The sequence below is a fragment of the Molothrus ater genome, chromosome 3, assembly GCF_012460135.2.
Source record: "Molothrus ater isolate BHLD 08-10-18 breed brown headed cowbird chromosome 3, BPBGC_Mater_1.1, whole genome shotgun sequence".
In the NCBI taxonomy this organism is placed as follows: domain Eukaryota; kingdom Metazoa; phylum Chordata; class Aves; order Passeriformes; family Icteridae; genus Molothrus; species Molothrus ater.
In genome coordinates this window covers 30001029-30021968 of record NC_050480.2, presented here as the reverse complement: position 1 = coordinate 30021968, position 20940 = coordinate 30001029, and the positions used below count along the sequence as shown (strand labels likewise).

Genomic DNA, 20940 nt, shown 5'->3' with positions numbered 1-20940 from the left:
TCATTAAACAGCATAGAGAATTTATTAGACTTGTAGAGAGCGTTCATTATGCAAAGGTTCAAATAGATTAATATTAAGGCTTACCTCTGCATGTGACTTTCAGTGTCCTGGCCTGTGTACAAACTGACCACTGTACCATAGGTAAATTGAATAATGAGTATCCACTAAATCAGACTTCTAAAGATTTCTTTCCAGATAGGATGTTCTTTCCAATATATGCTGCAAGTGGTTTACAAATCAATTTTATAAATTGACTCCAGCATCTACTCAGTGGGAAATTTCCTTCAATTCTGAATTTCTCTTTTGCATGGCTTGTGGATGACATTTTCAAAATGCTGCTTTTTGTAGCAAGCTCTCCTGTTAGCTGTCTGTAAGCATCTGTATCTAGAAAGTATGTTATTACTGCTTTTTCTTTTAAAACAGAGACTAATTTTGATTTGGAAATGTTCTTTGAATAACCATCCTTTAAACATTTAATGACATTTTTTGTTTCAGATAGATGAAGATGAGCCTTTGTTTCTGAGTCTTATCAATGATCTCTTCCCGGGGTTGCAGTTGGACAGCAGTACCTATGATGAGCTTCAGGCTGCAGTAGCTCATCAGGTTGAAGAGGCAGGATTGGTTAACCACCCACCATGGAACCTTAAGCTCGTTCAGGTAAAGCTTTTTGTTCTAAAGCATTCTTCACAATCAGGAGTCAGAAAAATGTGTTTGTGGCTAGACCACTGTCTTACCCAAGAGCCTGCACATGGCATATGGGAAAAACTGGAGGTTGTGTGTGCACCATGCTGAGGAAGACCAATTCAAGGGACTTGCACTGTGGTGCCTGTAGATCTTCATCCTGGACTGACACAAGCTTTTATTCAGCTTGCAGAGGAAGACACAGTGTATGTTTCATCTTACAAGATTTTGGTACCCTGGAGATTACCACTGTTTTGTGCCATTCAGTTCATTCATACTTGTATGGGCAGACTGACACTTCCACAGCAAACCAAAGGCAATATTAAATGACAAACATAAAATTCAGTAGAGAACTCTCCTGAAACTAAACCCATACACAGTTCTGGAGGAAGTGCAGTCCCTCTGTTTGTTTCATATACATAGGTATTTCAGACTGTAGTAATTACTCATACTTCTGTAGTATTGATGTTTTACAACTATTAATTTTTTCTTTTAAATAATACAGAAAACCCTTTTTCAAATCTTGTAAAACTGTTTTCAGCTGCTTAAAAAATTTTCGGTAAGATTTAGTTCTGTGAACCATTTATAGTGTACTTGCTTAGTGCTAAAAAGATTAGGAACTGAAGATATGTACTCTTCCACAAAACATTAAAATTCAGCAAATGCATGCTAAATTAAATCCTGAGCATATAACTTGTATGTCTTAATCACTACTAAGTGCAAGCAAATACCTTTCTAAGGCATATATTTGTTTTTATTTTGATTTTTAAATTGAAATATTTTATTTTGATGTTCTTAATAGTTGTATGAAACTAATCTAGTACGTCATGGGTTGATGATGCTTGGACCTAGTGGGTCTGGAAAAACGATGGTTATAACTATATTAATGAGAGCACTCACAGAATGTGGCCATCCTCATAAGGAAATGCGCATGAACCCCAAAGCTATTACTGCTCCTCAAATGTTTGGAAAGCTAGATGCTGCAACTAATGACTGGACAGATGGAATCTTTTCTACTCTGTGGAGGAAAACACTGAAAACCAAAAAGGGTATGTAAATACTTCTCATCTGATATCATTAAAATGTATCTTGGATGATATATTGAAAAAAGTATATTGAATTCACGCATGTTCCTCTTGAGGAAAACCATAGAGAACATATGAGATGAGATGAGATGACACCTCTTAAGAAGGGAGGTATAAAGATTTAATATTTCAGTGTATCTACATTTAAAAAAAAAGGATCATTTTCTTGCCACTTCTGTTCTACAATGTAGATGTGTTAGTTGGAAGCTGATAAATCATAAATTATATTAACTTGTTCTAATGGCACTATCTTTATAATAATGTTATTGTCATGGTTTACATGCATTGATTGCCTGTATTTATATTCCAGTATTTTAGGATTGTCATACTGAAATTCCTTTTTACAGTGTTTCATTTGTATCTGAAAAAATAAATATATTAAAGAAAGGGAATTCTTCTAGGGAACCTTTCTAAAAAGATGTTAATTTTAGAAGACAGTTGAATTTCTTACATTGGAAATGCATATGTTTTCTCTGTTAGAAAATTTATATATTCCAAATGAAGCTGGAATTATAAAATTTAATTGCTAAAACATAGGTACTTACATCCATGTTTATATTTAAAAGTATAAGAAAAACAACCAGATTTTAAGAACAGAGGAGTGTTCATAGTTTTCATTAACTTGAGAGGGATCTGTGAACATTCAATGTCTCTTGTTTAGTTGCTCAAAGAACCCTTACTTTAGCAACAAAACACTAAATTCCCCGACTTCCCTGTGCTGCTGGAGTAGGGTTGGGGCAGGAGGAGGATGGTGGAAGAGTTAGATTAGGTTGTAAAGAAAGAGGTTGCATCTGTAGAAAGAAGATGGAGTGGTGTAAAAGTGTTCTAGGTGTTTGTCTTTGCTTCTCATCATCCAAATTTATGTTAATTTGCAACAAAATAATGTTTTCCAAGTTGAGTCTGTTTTGCCCATGACAGCTGTCAAGTGATCTTCCAGTCTTTATCTGAACCCACAAACATTTTCTCTGTATTCTCTCCCTATGTCCTGTTGAGAGAGGGTAGAGAAAGTGAGTAGTACAGTTTCTATCCAGTAGCCAGCCAAGGTAACAAATATTCAACACTATAAAGGTATAATTGCACCCTCATTTGCTACCAATCTTTTCAAAAATATTTCCTTAACTAAGTATGCAATTTATTCAGTAAGGAGCATCCATATTACAATAAATAAAATTACAATAAATAAAATAAAATTTTGGATGACATTTAAGTTCCAAACCATCTTTTGTACACTTATTTTCTTGATTTTTCAGAGATGTGATACGAATGATCTCTCTTTTGATTATTTTTCCAGGTGAAAATGTGTTTCTGGTTTTAGATGGTCCTGTAGATGCAATCTGGATTGAGAATTTAAATTCAGTTTTGGATGATAACAAGACCCTCACTCTTGCAAATGGAGATCGAATTCCTATGTCTCCTTCCTGTAAACTGCTATTTGAGGTCCACAACATCGAGAATGCCTCTCCAGCAACAGTTTCTCGAATGGGTATGGTCTTCATCAGTTCTTCTGTCCTCAGCTGGAGACCAATATTGCAGGTAACACAACCATTGCTGGCAGCTCCTTATTATAGCTTGCTATACCTTTTATACAGAACATTGTCGTGGATGTTTTTTTCAGGCATGGCTGAAAAAACGTACTGCTCAGGAAGCTGAACTTTTGCAAAGTTTGTATGACAGAATCTTTGAACCAGCCTATACATATATGAAACTGAACCTTAACCCCAAAATGGAGCTTCTGGAATGTAACTACATTATGCAGGTAAAAGAGATACTGTATGAGTCTGTGTGAATTGACTGACAATAGTGAAAGTGCAGGAATAGCAAGGAGAACATTTGATAGGCATAAAATTCAATCTAAAAATATTGCTGCCTGAAAAAGAAAAGCTCAAAATCAATATTTGTTTCTTGGGCAATATAAGAAGAAGTGTGACGATGTGCAGAAGAAAATTTTTCTTCTCTCTACTACTTCATACCTAGGCTACTCTTCTAATGACTGGAATTTGCAGGCTTCAGTAAATTTCCAGAAGCATATATTTAATAAGGTAGTGAATTCATTTTGTTTCTTTTAATACCAAAACATTATCATAAGGGTTGCTATATCTCTACTGGCAGTGTCAGCAGAAAGAGAAGAATAATTCTATTTATCTTTTTATCTTCAGATGTAATAGGTGTTATTCTGTCCCTCAGGTCTTTCAAGATCAATGAAGTCATTTTTGCCTCTTCTTTCCTATCAGTTGGAATTCTACCTTGAATGGAGTCCAAACTATATCAGTGATTTATTAATAATATAAACATGTGTTTGACAGATTTTGCAAGACTTTCAGTCCTGTACTGCACATCTCCAACCGATTTGTTTATGAGTCTGTTTATTGTCATCTGCAGTTTCTAAGTTTCCAGACTTTCCATTTGTCCATGAATCTCCCTTTTGTTTTGACACACTCATAAAAAATTCAGTGGTGCCCTTGAAGAAGAGTCTAGACATGATAATGTTTCGGATAGCCCTCCAGTTTAATGTCAAATTACCAAATTTGCACCCAGTATCATTTTTCTGTTCATTAGAGAGTTAGTTTCAGATTTTCTAGTTTGTGAAGTATTTTACTGCAAACTAATAGCCACAGTAAATGCTGGAGAGCTTAACTGTGCAGTATTAAATGACAGTAGAGTATCTTTAGAATTGAAGTCCCCAGGCAGAAACAATTGAACTTTATGTTGTGCAATGCACAACATTTTTGAGAGAGGTGTAATTTTTCTTCTACATTTGTTATCTGTGAAACCTCTGACTGAACTGAGCTGTCTTCATGGAAGATTTTTCCTGTGATCAAAAGTTTCTGTTATTTTTGATTAGCACTTGTTAGGAAGTGTCAGCAAGTCAGTGCTCTATTCATGCTGCTTGATCAGGGAAATATTTCCCTGATTTAAGCTGTATTGAATGTTTTTTTCTGTGAATGAAAATCTCTAGCAAGTTTCTGTCACATCTGTGACAAAGTAAATAACTCTTAGCAGGCCTCCACGCTTGTGTTATCTAAGAGCCAGTGTCACCAGAGATTTTTACCCTACTTAAAATCCCAGCTTTGCCATAAATGGTCTCTGTGCAGAAGAGAGACCTTATCAGCCTCCTGTTTTGTTGGGTCTTACATCTCTTTAGCAACTGCAGGATTCAGGACATGCTGCTTCTGTTTAGTTCATGCATTTTCAAAAATTACAACCAAATCAAAGCAGTTGCACCTGGCAGACTTGTATTTGAGTTTCAAAGCTCAGTTTTGGATGTTTATCCAAACATGCACATGTACCTGATTATGTTCCATTTTTTAGCACTCGCAATTTAAGTTTCCTATTCATGTACAACAGCTTTATAACGGCTTCATACAAATGTGGTCTCACCTTTGCTTTCCTCCTTGTAATTTCCACTGACTTTCTAACTCTTTATGCATCCTCTGGCCTACCTCATTAGGAAGACAAATATCACTTACCTTAGGAGATTCAACACCAATTTTCTGTTTATAGAGTGATCCTGCCTTATGAGCCTATTGGAAAAGTCAGTAAACTTGTAGCTAAAGGAGACCTGATTGATATAGTCTGCATGAAGGATCAAAGGTGCTTGACATCCTTCTTCACCAGGCATTTACATGGGTGCTAAATAGTCATAGCAGAAGATAGGAGTTTCATTTCTAGATAAACAATGTATTGGAAGATAGTAAATGTATGACTGGATTATCAGTTCTTAGGAAGGATAGAGGCTATCACTGATCCTGAGGCATCTTTGCAGGGATCAGTGCTGTTCAAAATGTTCATAAAGAGCTTGGAAAAGTTTTAGGTGAGGAAATTTATTGATGATACTAGATTATTCAGGGTATTAAGGACAAAACAACTAACCATGAAGAACTGTAGACAGACTTTATGAGACTGAATAAATAGGTAATAAAATGGCAAATGAAATTCAGTGAAGATAAGCATGAAGGAGTTCACACAGGAAGAAAACAAACTGTTCAATGCCATGAATAGCAGGCCTATGGAACATCTTGCCAAATGTTGTAATAGACAATAAAAGTTTATGTAGGCTCAAGACCAGTCTTGCTATTTTCAGGGTGGAAAAAACCACCTGGGATTATAAAAACAGAAAAAGTGTGTGTTGTTTAGAAAGCCACAAGCTGAAGAGGGTACCAACAGAAAGTACTACCCCAGGACCACTGCAAGTCAAGAGAGATTTTTTTCTTTTGACTCCTCCACTTTTGGCCACTGTTGCAAATGAGATTCTGGGCAAGCATTAGAGGCATGTGTTACTTTATTACTTCCCACTCCAGTTATGAGATGCAAGACAGCCTAAAGAATACTAATTCCAAGAGCTGACTGAAAATCTGTCTCACTGGTAAAAAAGCATATTTTGGAACAATATGCTGTACACTGCCTTGTATAGAAGTGGAGTACAAATGGGGTTGCCTAAGACAGTCAACATCCAAATTCATAAGCAACATCTCAGAATTGTAGATAACAAGTTACTATTTTTCTAGAATCTGGACTCTAGTTCCTTATAAACAAAGTGAAGCAATCACATAACAGAATAATTTAATATTTTTTAAATTAAAAAATAGAAGTTAATGTGATAGATACATAAATTGTACCATAATTGAGATAAATACATCAGACAGATGCTGAAAATTCTTTCATGTTTTAAAATGGAAAGAAATGGCTAAGCTTCACCTATTCTTGGAGTTCTGAATATTGTAAAGTCCCTTAAAAAGCTGCTTTGTTACCCTAGTTCATAAATGATGTTTGTTTTGTAGGCATAATTTAGAAGGATAACTAATAATCAAATTACCTAATTAACTTTGAAAATTTTATTCAGTTTTATGTAGCTATCTTTAATAAATTTTATTTGGTTTGTTGTTCTGAATTTTATGCTTGGTGGATTTTGTAATCTGTATTGATTTAAATTTTGAATATATATAAATAATGCATGTGCATACTTATATGGCTAAATAGAAAATGATTATGTAATATTTTCTAAATGCGTATTTTAAAATATTTTCAGTCTATTAATCTTCTGGAGGGCTTGATTCCATTGAAGGAAGAACGTGGTGTATCAACTATACAACTTCTGCATAAATTGTTCAACTTTGCAATAATGTGGAGCTTAGGTGCCCTTCTGGAGCTGGACAGTCGAGATAAACTTGAAGCCTTCATTAGAGCTCACGATAGTAAATTAGACTTACCAAAAATCCCCCGTGGCAGCAATCATACGATGTATGAGTTTTATGTAACTGATCGTGGTAAGAAAAAGAACCAATATTCTTTTTTAAACTGTCATTTTAAAACTCTGTTACTGCTTTAGTCCTCATTATACAGTCCTATGAGTTGAAGATTTTTGACAGTGTAGTACCAGCACATATGTGGATGTGAGAAGTCAGAGACAAGGCATAGAGTGCTCACTGATAATATTTTATTATTTCTTTTTAATTTCCTTCTTACAAATTACTTTTCTATCAATTTATCCAGCCTGCAATTTGTAGATATTTCATGCTTAGGCTGGTTTAGTCTAGCTCAATACTATTTTATGTTTAATTTTCTTATAGGTGGTAGTTTTTGTTAAAGGAATAAAATCTGATTTTAATTTTGCTTAGTAATTCACGTCTAATAACCAGGCATGAATCTGAAAGGTTATAGAATTATAAGAATAGTGAGATATTTTGATTCTTGATATTTGGAATAGCGTACTATTTTCTAGAACAGATTTTAAAATTTAACTAGCACAAAAAACCATAGTCACAAAAAACTTACTGTCATGACAGAGTATGTTCTCTTGTGAAGAAATTGATTTCTCTCATATCCAAATTTATTTTTTTTTGCCAGCAATATTGGTTTAGTGTACACATGTGAAATCCATATTGCCATGTTCTGTAATTTTTCATTAGCAGTGTGAGAATTTGTTTCTAGGTAAACATTCTTTAGGGTTTTTATTTAGATAAGTATATATAAACTCAATAAATATGTCTACATTTAGTAGGATTGTAGACTAATTACAGGTCATGACTAATAGAATGTCCTTTGTTAGGTGCCTTTTAGACAGATTTGAGAAAATGTATCCCTTTTTACACTTTGTAGTATTCTACCCATAATATTATGAAATTCCTCCCCCCCCCTCTTTTTTTTGTCATTTCAGGTGCCTGGGAGCACTGGAGTAATAAAGTTCAGGAATTTGTTTATCCAACAGATCATGTCCCAGACTATGCATCTATTCTGGTTCCAAATGTTGATAATACCAGAACTCAGTTTTTGATAAACACAATTGCAAAACAAAAGAAAGTAAGTACAGGATTACATATTTTAGTATATACCTACCATATGAATTAAGTAGAAAACCACTTTAAAAATAACTGGATGTTACAATTGTTCTTAATTTTGTAGTCATTGTCTCTAGTCATTGCTTCTCAGGTGCATCATTATATTGTTTTATTTTTATTTTCTTAGCATGGATCCTCTGTATTTTTTTTTTTGCAAGAACAAAACTTTAGAATATAAAGGAAGGAATTTACAGGAAGCCTTCATAGGGTCATCCACTAAAGGAGACTGTTGCAGCAGATGTGTCAGAAACTGGAAGAAGTTTGGCAACTGGAAGAAAATCCTCTAGCACATTCTTGTTTCTTCCTTTCTCTTTTAATTCTTCAAGGAAATTTCTTGGAGAATCTGTGTGGGATGAAAAACACATATGGTGTCAGTGCATCTGGAGACAAGAAAAACCTATCAAAAATGTAGCATTTAAAAATAGACACAGAAACTATTCTTTTCTCAAAAATAGGTCTGTTATGCATATATAAATATAAGTTTTGATATTACTTATGTGGTTTAATTATCTGTTACAGGCTGTTTTGCTCATAGGAGAACAGGGGACTGCGAAGACAGTTATGATTAAGGGATATATGAAGAGATATGACCCAGAAGAGCATTTGTCAAAAAGTCTAAACTTTTCTTCTGCCACAGAACCATTTATGTTTCAGGTAAAAATATAGATTTTAAGCAATCTTGCATACCATTTCCTTGCTAAGTGTGTAAAGGGTACTTAATTCTGATGAGAAGTGATTTAGAAATAAATTCTAAAGGATCTGTATTGTCTAAGTCACTTCAACATTTCAGAAAATTCTATAAAAAATAATTTTGCAGATCAGAGTAAAATATAGCCTCACATAGGGATACATATATTATATACATATTATATACATAAATTACATACATTATGTACATACATTATATACATATTATATACATAAATATAAACTCACATAGAGATACATATATTCATGATTGCTGTGAGATTTTTCATTAGGAATTCTAAGAATGAATTTTTTTTGCTAAAGACCTCTGATTTTCTTCTTAGATTTTTGGTTATCCTTTCAGTTTTTTATGATTCCTTAGTACAAAGTATTAATTTTAATTTTAGTTAAATAAAGAACTGATATCAACCTTTAGATAATTTTTTTCCCTCAGCTCAAGAGTAACTACAGCATCAGAAATTCAATTTTAAAGACCTCTAGCATGACAACTTTGTAGAAATTTCTCTTACTCTATGTAACTGGTAAAAATCTATATAGACAGAAAAAAAAATGCTGTACACAGTTTTTTCAAGTGATTGAAAGGAGGTTTTATAACACTGTGGTATGATTTGATACTACTAATTTGCCAGGATATGATTCTGTAAGTTAAATTAGCTTCATTACCAATTCAATGTAATGAATTCATAGTGATGAGCCTCTGGTAAGAAAAAGAATTCATTTTGAAAAATTTATTGATTGAAAAATCTATTAATGGAATAGGTCTTACAAACTCCATTGCAAAATTAGGCCTATTTTTAAAGAACCTAATATAAATTTTATTAAGAAAATGGTGAAAAATAGTGAACCATACACCTGTTTTTAAAAAAAATTCCAGACTCACAGAATGGCTGCTGAGTTTTTCCCAGTTTTTTCCATTCTTATGTGTAAGATCTCTGGTCATGGTTTGTATCAAAATGAGACAGAATAAGGCAGCCACCCTTTCATGCATGCAAGGCTTGTTGAACAGTCAGTGTCTCTGTCCCAGTGTCCTTTACCAAGCATATTATGGGTCCTTAGGACATTCTTGGAAACGAATCCCAGGCTTGCTCGTCTCTGGTACAGAGAATGTGTGAGAGGACCTTGGTGTGTGTTGTCTCTGCTGCAGCACCTCAGAAGAGGGGCTCCCTTAGCAGTGAGTCAGCTCAAGACATGATTCACTCTGCTGGTTTCCAATGGAGAGATGTAGCAGAAAAGCAGGTGAAATGCTTCTAAACACTTGAAAGAGTTACACTAATTTTTTTTTTTTTTTAATTTTGAGTCACCATTCTGAGGCTATTTGAAAGGTTGTGTGATTTTGGATGCATTAGACATGCTACAAAGTTCTTGATTTCTTATGTAATCACTTACCAGTTTCTCTTTTACACCTTAATCACATATTCTCTGTATGCCTGTATCTTAAAATACTCATCAATATCCTGTTGTAAAAATGGGGCAAAAATGTTGGACAAAAGATTTGTGTGTATTTTCTGTTTCAAAAATACTTTTAATACTTTTATCTTTATGACAGCATATGCTACATTACTCATATAGGGTGACATTTGTGCTTTCATGGAGAAAACATTACTTGTCTAAGAAAAACATCTGGTACCATCTTGTAAGGTGTTTTTTTATGTCATTGTTTATGTATCTTTAGAAATACTGCAGAGCTGTAGAACTTCGAAGAAACATTTCAGCTATATATCATTCTTACTTGTCTATTGCATCCTCTTTCTTGCCACCAAAATATTAAAAATTTTGCATTATATCCCTCACAAGACACTTGGAAAATCATAATTAAAGGAATCTAAGTTGCCTCTGTGCCCTGCAGTTGTATTGCAAATATTAAACAAGTTATATTAGTTATTAGAATGATAATGCTGATAATGAAATGATAATTTCTAAGTTTGGAAACTTTTTAAAAAGCTCTGATAGCCAGAGGTGGGTTGCAGGACTGGAGTTGGTTGCCTTAGGAACTGGTTTCCTTAATAGTAAAATTAAAGATGAAACTGCTAGCAAAATGACAGAATCATTGGCTGAGTGCTGTTGCAGGTTTTTCAACGATTTCTTTTCAATATTGTTGCTTTAGATATAAAAAGAGAACTTTCTTTATCTTTTTAGAGGACAATAGAGAGTTATGTGGACAAACGTGTTGGAAGCACTTATGGACCTCCTGGGGGCAGAAAGATGACTATTTTTATTGATGATATCAATATGCCATTTATCAATGAATGGGGAGATCAGGTAGACCTTTTAAATATTTACTACTTATTCTCAAATTTTTGTGGTTTTTTATGCGGATTTCTTATACATATATATATAGTGGACTTCCTAAATTTTTTAGTTAACTGTCAATTATTGGAAGTGCTTTATAATTTTGGTACACTGACGCACACAAAAAAAAAGAGAGAAAATTATATTTATTGATGAAATATGTAATATAATGATGCTATATTTTACATAATATCCACTTCCTTATTTTTTTAAGACTAAACAAAAATCAGCACTGTACTAAAGTAGCATATTATCAATTTCAAGATTGACATTAATCTGAGAGGACTAATAAATAAAGCTCTGCCAAGAGAAAGGCCAATACCTTGGAGAGAGAAATAAAGGATATGAAAAATTCAAGGCCTCCACTAAGTCTTGCATTATGGCCCCAACACATGGCTGAAATATTTTTGATGGAATAATGGTTTGTGATTGGTGACATGCTGCATATCATACTGGTTTTGGTGGGGTGTGTGAGTACATACATAAGGCTTGCTGAATATCATTGGAGAACTTGCTGTGGGCAAACTCTGGAGCTGTAGAGTGGAATGAAGAGTGAATAACCTTTCCAAAAGAAACATTAAAAAATCACTTATTTTGCTTTGAAGGAGGCCCAAGAATGAGTGGAAAAGCATAGCTGCAACATTTGTACCTGAATTTCCAGCAACAAATTAAGGAATAAAATTTTTTCTACTCCAGTTAATTTCATTAATTTTGTTTAGTTCAAAAGAATACAAACACAATTTCTTGATATTATATGCCAGTAGAGCTGTGAAAAAATTTTCCTGCCTCTTAAAATCACATAAACCAAGATTTTCCATATGTCTAAGGAAGGTAGTTTAATCTGTTTTTCGATTAAGGTAACAATATCTCACTATGGATTGGGAGAATTACAAAAAGAGGTTAAATTATCATGGTGTATTTTCTTCTTTTCTTGCATAAATTTCTAATTTGTACAACTCACATAAATTTCCAGATAACAAATGAAATTGTCCGTCAGATGATGGAAATGAGAGGAATGTACAGCTTGGATAAACCTGGAGACTTCCTTACAATTGTGGATGTACAAATAATAGCAGCAATGATACATCCTGGAGGAGGCCGTAACGATATTCCCCAGCGTTTAAAAAGACAATTTTCTGTATTCAATTGTACATTGCCATCCAATGCATCCATCGACAAAATTTTTGGTACTTTTTTTTTGTTTTAGTACAGTTTATTTCCCTTTGTAATGGATTTAAAATTTATAAAAGTATGCTTCCTTTCTCACTTTCATCATGCAAATTCAGAGTTCTTCCAGGAAAACAGCTGAAGCTGTGGTACAGCAAAAATAGTGCTGTGGAAGAGAAATTAATTCCTTAAAATGCTTGTCTTTCTAATTTTGGACAAACAAATATTAAGAAAGTAATGACATTTCCTGGAAGACTATAAGCACTGCTATTTCTGTGTAGGTTAACATTCCAACTCTGAACTGTCTGGAATGCACTCTGTTGCTAAATTTCTCAATTCTGGTAACTCTGTCAATACAGGATATGGCAGAAACCCAGCACTTACTGCCCAATTTTTCTATACCAATTCAGAAAAGCCATAGACAACAGAGAAAAATAATTTCACCTGTAATTTTAAATTATGTTTTACCAAGTACTGTTTTAAATAAGCACCTATTTGTCTTGTCCATGACCTACCTTATTATATCCTATAAGCTGAGATTAATTGTTTATTGTGTCTTGTATTTTTCAGGTATAATTGCCAATGGATACTTTCATCCCTGTAGAGAATTCAACCCTGAAGTATGTGGTATGGTGGAAAAATTGGTCTCAACAGGAAGAATATTGTGGCAGCGGACAAAGGTATAAATACAAGGAAAGTTTTATCTCTGAATAGAGTTGTTGTTGTTGAGGTGGTTATGACATAAAGTAGAGATTACAAGCAGTTTTAGTTGGCAATACTTTATTATTGAACACAGCTGAGTTTTATACACTTTCTAATTGTTTATGCTTCTTCTATCTTTACTATTAGTTACAATAAGTCAACATAATACTATTAGTGAGAAGTTATAGTAACTTCAACTAACTTTCTAAAAATGTTTTGTCTAGCTACAAAGTTCTCTTATCTTTCTTCGCTCAATCTTCTTAGTTACAACCTTAGAGAAAGCTCCTTGTCAACTTCTTCTTGCTTCTCAACTTCTTCTCGCTCCTTTAACTAACAAGCCTGCTGTTAACCCCTTCCACATAGAGTGACTATTAGTTTAGTTTAGGCAACTATTCCCTAAGATCATATCTTTAAGAAAAACACAAACAAAAAACCAGACCACAGGAAAAGAAAATAAGAGATTAAAAAAAACCCCAGAGAATGGGCTACAATGTTTTCCAGATGAAATCTGGAAAATATCAGATTTCAGTATAGAAGACAGAATAGAAATACCAGTCCATTCATTCCTATGAGTTAATTCATGTTACCCAAAACTTTGATCTCCATAGCTAAGGGACAGGGAATGAAATTCTTTACAAATTATAATTTTTAATTTATAAACCCAGAGCAACAGATGAAAAAATTACATGTTGTATGTCTTGGTGTTCTACATTTAGTGATAGATTCTGCTTTTAAGGAATTAGATACTCTTGGTGACTTCTTATAAACAGTTTTCCCACACTATTATGTGTGAAAAGTAGTGTATTTTGTTATTTGCATGTTTTATATATGTTATTAATGATAAAGTTATAATTTTTATTGATTCTTTCTTGGTGTTAACTGATTTTGAATATTAACAATCTTTCTTTTTAGGCAAAGATGTTACCTACACCATCTAAATTCCACTATATCTTCAACCTTCGAGACCTTTCTAGAATTTGGCAAGGAATGTTAACTATAAAGGCAGAAGAATGCACAACCAGCAGTGTTATCCTAAAACTTTTTAAACATGAATGTACCAGGGTAATTGCTGACAGGTAAAATAATTATGGCATTTTATATTTTGTAGGTTTAGCCATTTACTTCATTTATGCTCATACAACTGTAAAACTGCTAAATGTTGTAAATCTTATTAGGCCAATATGAAAACTTTTGGTGTGTTATTCCAACAAATATCATGGTATATACTGATATATTAACCCAGTATCTGAACGGAAAACATCAAAATATCTAGGTATTGTATCTTTTAACCTACTTTTTTTCCCCCTTTGGCTGCACTCAGCTGATTGCACTGTAGAAAAGAGAACTTTATGGTGTCCTAAATTTATACACATAGGTTAATTTAAAATTGCTTTCCTCTCCTCACAGAAAAAAACAGGATTGCATGCTTATGACTAAAAATTGGCCCATTTCCTACAAATCTCTTTCAAAATATTCATAAAACAGATGTAACTATGACCTGTATGTCTTGGAGACCACAAGACATTTTTCTGTTCATTGTGCTTCAATTTCTTGTGAAATTCTAGATGTAGCACTAAAGCTGCTGCTAAAAGCCTGACATATACCCTCTACTACTGTGAGTAGTTATAATTATTTCTCTGTGATCAGAGAAGTCCGTCCACTACAAAATATTAGCAGTGCTGATATTTCTGTCTGATATATCTCACTCTCTTTACTGTCAAATATTATACAAACATACATATTTGATAAAATTTATGTCTGTAAATTTTTATGTGCAACAGAGTGCTGTTGAAATGAGACAGGGAAAATATTTAATTTTATTTTAAGCTAGGATCCACCCTACTAAGGCAGAAGCATCATACAGAATTATACAGTGTACTATTTTCTGCTTTAAATTAGGGAGCAGTATCATTGGTATTTATTGATATGTTAATACATGTTTTTAATTTGTTGTGGTAAATTTAAAAATGCATAGAAGACGTATTTGTACAGATATATTAGAAAGAGGGAGACAGAGAGCATAGTCATGCATTCCCTGTTTCCATGCTGCTTTTAAATTTCCTAGTGATTAATATTTTAATGTCATTACAAAAGACCTCTAGCAATAGTGATGTAATGCATACCTAGGCTATCTCTACAACAGTTCTTCAATTTAGCTTGTCTTATTTGAAAACTCACAGCGCTGGGCTTCTTCACATTTTTTCTACTTTCCTCTCAGTATCACTGAAAAGAAAAAGAAGTAAATATATGGAAACTATTTTTTATGTACTTTGACATTGACAGTTGGAATTAGTTTTTTCTGTGGATGAGGTGGATCTTGTCTCTTGCATTTGCCAGTCACTCCTAAGTAGTATTTTTTGTTGCTTCACCGGTAATCATAAGCAGAGTAGCCAAAGGTCTGATCTGTATTAAAATCAGATTGAATCTTTTAAAGGAAGCAGATAAAGCTGTTTACACAATGAAATGTAGTCACTAGTATATGTTTCTGGACTTTAATTAGTCCCCTCTACCCCAATGTGTATTCCTCTGCTAATTATGGGTTTTTGTGTAAGACGTGTTGAGAATGGAGTCAGGATGTAGTGGCATATACTACCTTCCTTTCAGTATTCCTTGTCTAATTGCAGTTCCATAGGCAGTGTTGTGATACCAGAAATAATGCTGTTCTACTGTAGGTTGAAAGATGAAAGATTCACTTAGCCGTGGTTATTTGGGAAAGCATTCACCCTTTTTCTGCCTTTTTTATCTGAAAAATTACATAGTCTGTTGTTGCCTCATTCTTGGTCAAACTTGGAAAATCAAATTATCTTGTTTTATATTTCATGTCACTGACTATTACACTTTATAGTATGGAAGCATTTGATTTTTGTGAATGTTGCCTAATCCTTTTCTGTGACCACTGTGTAGTATGTATTGTCTAATACATATTTTTCTTTAAAATGTTACAAGTTTCGGGGTTTTTTTGTTGTTGTTTTAGGTTTTTTCTTAGTACTTAGATACCTGTTTTCTCTCTATATAACAAGAAATATTATTTTTAATTTGTACTAATTTATGGTTTTCAGGTTTAATACACCCGAAGACACAGCTTGGTTTGAACAAACTATTGATAAAACAATTGAGGAATATGTGGAGGCAGATTTAAGTCAAGTTCTCAAAAGTGAACCGTATTTTGTAGATTTTTTACGAGATGAGCCTGAACCAACTGGTGAAGAACCAGAAGACGTTGAGCTTCAAGCACCAAAAGTTTATGAGGAGGTATTTCATTTTACAAATCAAATACTAGGCACCAAAGTTTTCCTTTAATTTTTAAGTGTGTTATATTGCTGAACTCATACAATACAGTTTTGTTAAATAGCTATGAAAATTTTTGTGAAAATATATCCAGATTTTTCTAGTTAGCATGCAACAAATCATTTTAGTGATGTTAGATTTAATAATGACATACAAATGTGATCTATCTTTTCCTGTTCTTGTTGCTTCTTTTTTTCTTCCACCATTAGCAAAAAATTTCTGCATAAACACAACTGCAATAATTATGGTGAATTAGCAAGATAATATCATTACACATGGCCAAAACATAAAACTGAAGTTTGTGTAGAAATATCAAGGGAGTTTTAAAATTCTGAAGTGCTCTACAAGTGTTGCTACAGATTTTTTTCTTTTTCTTTTTTGTCCCCAGATTCCAAGCTATGAATTCCTTTGTAACAAATTGCGGCAATATCAGTCCCAATACAATGAAAATATTCGAGGGTCCTTTCTTGATCTGGTGTTTTTCAAGGATGCAATGACACATCTTATTAAGGTTTGGTATTGCTACTTTTTTATTTAACTGTTGTAACAGTGTTTATTTGGACAAGTTATTCTTAGAGTGCACATTGTGAAAAGCTATTCTTATCCCCAAACTACTTTGCCATCTTTGCATGGTCGTTTTTGAGAACTAGGAAAGAGCTACAGTCATTTTACCTGTTTGCATGTTTTATAATAAATTCCTTATTTAAATATCTGTTTAAACTTATATATATTCAGACAGATGAAAATTTTCCTCAATAGGAAATGTGAGACCATAAATAAAGACAATTATACTGTCTATATAAAATTATTTTTAACCATTTAGAATTCAGAGAACACTTCAAATGTATCTGTGCCTGACAGGGGACAAAAACAACCTGAGGTAGAATCTGACTGGATGAAAGGAAATATAAACTGGGGCTGCAATAGAATCAGTGTGTAGGGTAGAGATTAGGGTAGTGTGTAGGTCTCAACTAACAATCATTTGTTGTCCTAATCAGAAAGGAATGTATAAGAAAAGAATTCATCTGAAATCAAAATCTGATTCATGGGGGTTAAATAAAGGCAAAGTATAAGATAAGTGTCTCAGCCTTAAGAGTTATCTCAGGAATTGCTTTGACTGGATTGCTGAAAGACACAAAGAAGTTGCAGTGAAACAAAAACAGAAGAAGGGGTTTTGTTTGTCTCTAGTTCACCTCAAATGAAGTAAATGTTTGTTTGCTTTGCATTTAAGCAGGAGTAAATAAATTTCTTTTAAAATATGGTTCACATGATGCAAAAGGTGCATTTCAGAAGAACTTGAATCCTTGATATGCAATCAGTGACAGCAGGGCTCCTTTCTACCTAAGGTGACAATAAATCTAGTCACCTACATAATTTCATATTTAGACTTTAATATATATATCTGGAAAGCCTCATAAGGAAGTGTGCAGTAAGCTAAAATATTATAAAAGATAAAAATGAATATATTTCAAAGACTTGATGTAGATGCCAATCTTTTGAATTTTGTGCATAATTTACATATGAACAAAAATATAATGTAGAATCTTAATAGTGCACTAATATATCATAAACCCAAAGAATATGTGTCAAAAAGCAATAGAATAGAAAATTTGTAATTCAACTTTTGTCTCTGGAGACTTGGTAAAAAAACTATCACAAAAGAAATGTTGAAAGTTGATAGACTAGAAAGTAACATTAAAGCGTAGTTTATTCGTGTTAAGTCTTTCAGACTACTAAAATTAGGAAATTAGTATCTTTGTTCTAGCTTTTTATTGATATTTTTTAATGCATTCAGGATGACGTCTTCAAAATAAACTGGAGCTCAAAATGTTCCCTTTCATGTGTTTATGATGATAACAATCCCATATTCTTATATGCAGCTTCTTCATTAGCCACACAAAATTCCTAAAGAATTTACAAGCGTTCTTTTGAGGAAAAATTTTCTGCAAGTATCCTTTTAATAATTTTTACATTGTATTATAGCAAATTAGGCATAAAGCATAATAGATTTTTTAATTTTCCCAACTAATGTTCAACTTTATTACTGATATTTTTCTTTATTATCTCCTCTATAGATTTCCCGAATTATTCGGACAGCCTATGGAAATGCTTTACTTGTTGGAGTCGGTGGATCCGGAAAACAAAGTCTTTCAAAGTTAGCCTCCTTCATTGCTGGCTATAAAATATTTCAGATAACTTTAACCAGGTAAGAAATGCAAGAAATATATAAATCAGGTTTATGGTATTGCTTTGTCTTTACTTGGCTACAGATTTTTCTATTTTTTTTCTTTCTTCTTTAATATCAATTTTGACACCATTGAAAAAATATTGAAAACAATACACTCTTATCTGGTCTGTATACAACACTGGATTTATTTTGACTTGAAAGAGGTAGACTGTGTGTTAGCTATTCCTGCACCAAAATATCTGTGTTTACAAAGTATGTTTGCAATGTCATTTATAAAATACTATAATCCAAAAAGAGCAGTATTCTGCATTGTTTTGAACTAACAGATAATGTTCCTTATCTCTCTTAGATCCTATAATGTAACCAATCTGGCAGAAGATTTAAAAGTATTATATAGGACAGCTGGACAGGAAGGACAAGGTATCACCTTCATTTTCACTGATAATGAGATAAAAGAGGAATCATTTTTGGAATATGTAAATAATCTGCTGTCTTCAGGAGAGGTAAGGGTCTCAGCCTGACAGCCAATGTGCTCTAGAGACAGGGTACTGTAGAATTTGTTCTCACTTCTTTATTTGTCTTGGTAATACATTGTAGAGTAATAATAATTAAAATATTTCAACTTTTTAAGTAAGGAGTGCTCTGGATATGTAGTTTCTTTATTTCAGTGTAAGCCAGGAGAATATAAAAGGGCTGTGGTTAGTATTTCAGTAGCCTTTTCTTAAATGATGATTCGGTTGCCATTCAAATTCTATACTCTTCTGGAGTTGGACTTCTTAGATTTCACTGGAGTTTCATAAGTCTAAACTTGTGTTTTTTAGTCTAAACTGTGTATATGCAGAGAGAGAGAGATACAGATATTAACAGGCAAATATTTATAAATTCTGTAATAATGACATCCATGCAATTAATTATCAATTTCTTACTTTGTAAAAAGATTTCTAATTTATTTGCTCGGGATGAATTGGATGAAATCACCCAATCCTTAGTACCTGTGATGAAAAAAGAGCTGCCTCGGCATCCTCCTACCTTTGACAATCTTTATGAGTACTTCTTAAGTCGAGCAAAGAAGAACTTGCACGTTGTCCTCTGCTTCTCTCCAGTAAGTTTTTTCTATAAATCTGTTTTCCTTTCTTCCATTAGCAAACTTGCCTATGTGGTATAAGATAATTATTCATGTTTTATTTTTTAAAGGAAGTTCAAGATGCATAAAAAGATTACTGAAGTCTTGTTGTAATTGCTGAGATAATAAAAGTAATAGTACAGCCATGAAAACTTAACAGCAAAATACTTAAAAACAAAATAATTTCTTACAAGTTAAAGTATTTTTTCCTCTCACATATTCTTTCCTAATACACATCAGTGAATGTATTTTTGTGAAATTATGGCTTTTAACTGGAAAACAGTATTTTATTGGCAATTAAAATACATTATTTGATGCTTCAAAATATTAAAACAAAATATATTTGTAATGAACTTCTTTCTTCAAATTTCATGAATGTTGAATGTTAGAAATTTTGCAAAACTCTATTTGAGAAGAAAACAAATTCAAGGTGTTCTTAGCAGAAATTGATCAAGAAGAAAATAGACTATTTAGTTGTTTTTACTAATTAAACATTTTCATTGACCTTTGCTTAAGAATCATATTGCTAACAAACTGCGATTCTCTCTTCAGGTTGGTGAGAAGTTCCGTGCACGTTCTTTGAAATTTCCTGGTCTGATATCAGGGTGCACCATGGATTGGTTCAGTCGATGGCCCAGGGAAGCTCTTATAGCTGTGTCCAACTATTTTCTGTCAGAATTTAATATGGTTTGCCCTCCACCAGTTAAAACAGAAGTAGTACAAACCATGGGTCTCTTCCATGATATAGTATCAGAAAGCTGTGAGAATTATTTCCAAAGGTAATATTTTCTATTAATGCAATAATTAATCTCAAAAATGTTGCTACTGAAAGTGTTTTTTGAACTCGTGTTCTATGTATCAATAAAGGTATTTTAAGGGTAATAAAAAATAAATCTGCTATGCTATTATATCCTCAGGCCATGAAAAAGAATTGCTATTACCTTGCAAATTCTTCATCTTCATTCCCACTATTCAACAGTCTTTAATATTGTCTATGTGGATAAAAAAAATGTAACTAAAAGTATAGGGGTTTGCATCATGAAGAAATCTGATTTTGAATGAATAGAGACTTGAGTTATGTAATTTTCTCTTTTTGTGGAAGTGATCAAATAGCTGTATATATCAAAAATACACATGAAGTTGATGTTGCCAATACGCTTTTGTTTAGGTATCGAAGACGAGCTTACGTAACACCTAAATCTTATCTCTCTTTCATCAATGGCTACAAAGAGGTTTACACTGAGAAGTTAAATAGTATTAATGAGCAGGCTGAGCGTATGCAAACTGGTAAGCAAATACATTCCATGTGTGATCTCAAATGATCTATGTTTTTAACATTAGACTTCTTTTTCAGTGATCACTTATAGGGAATCG

The 20940-nt window shown here is 33.0% G+C and overlaps 1 protein-coding gene across 1 annotated transcript in view; it reads left to right on the top strand.

Moving 5' to 3' along the window:
* The window catches only part of DNAH8 (dynein axonemal heavy chain 8), a 116403-nt gene that overhangs the window by 58044 nt on the left and 37419 nt on the right, over nucleotides 1–20940 (top strand). The window contains exons 49-66 of the mRNA XM_054514304.1: nucleotides 496–657; nucleotides 1484–1730; nucleotides 3058–3299; nucleotides 3382–3522; nucleotides 6793–7030; nucleotides 7921–8063; nucleotides 8621–8755; nucleotides 10946–11068; nucleotides 12072–12285; nucleotides 12836–12945; nucleotides 13880–14043; nucleotides 16027–16219; nucleotides 16644–16766; nucleotides 18331–18461; nucleotides 18793–18946; nucleotides 19381–19545; nucleotides 20119–20345; nucleotides 20735–20853. Coding sequence (XP_054370279.1) covers nucleotides 496–657; nucleotides 1484–1730; nucleotides 3058–3299; nucleotides 3382–3522; nucleotides 6793–7030; nucleotides 7921–8063; nucleotides 8621–8755; nucleotides 10946–11068; nucleotides 12072–12285; nucleotides 12836–12945; nucleotides 13880–14043; nucleotides 16027–16219; nucleotides 16644–16766; nucleotides 18331–18461; nucleotides 18793–18946; nucleotides 19381–19545; nucleotides 20119–20345; nucleotides 20735–20853 — 3031 coding nt within the window. The remainder of the gene's footprint in view (nucleotides 1–495; nucleotides 658–1483; nucleotides 1731–3057; nucleotides 3300–3381; nucleotides 3523–6792; nucleotides 7031–7920; nucleotides 8064–8620; nucleotides 8756–10945; nucleotides 11069–12071; nucleotides 12286–12835; nucleotides 12946–13879; nucleotides 14044–16026; nucleotides 16220–16643; nucleotides 16767–18330; nucleotides 18462–18792; nucleotides 18947–19380; nucleotides 19546–20118; nucleotides 20346–20734; nucleotides 20854–20940) is intronic.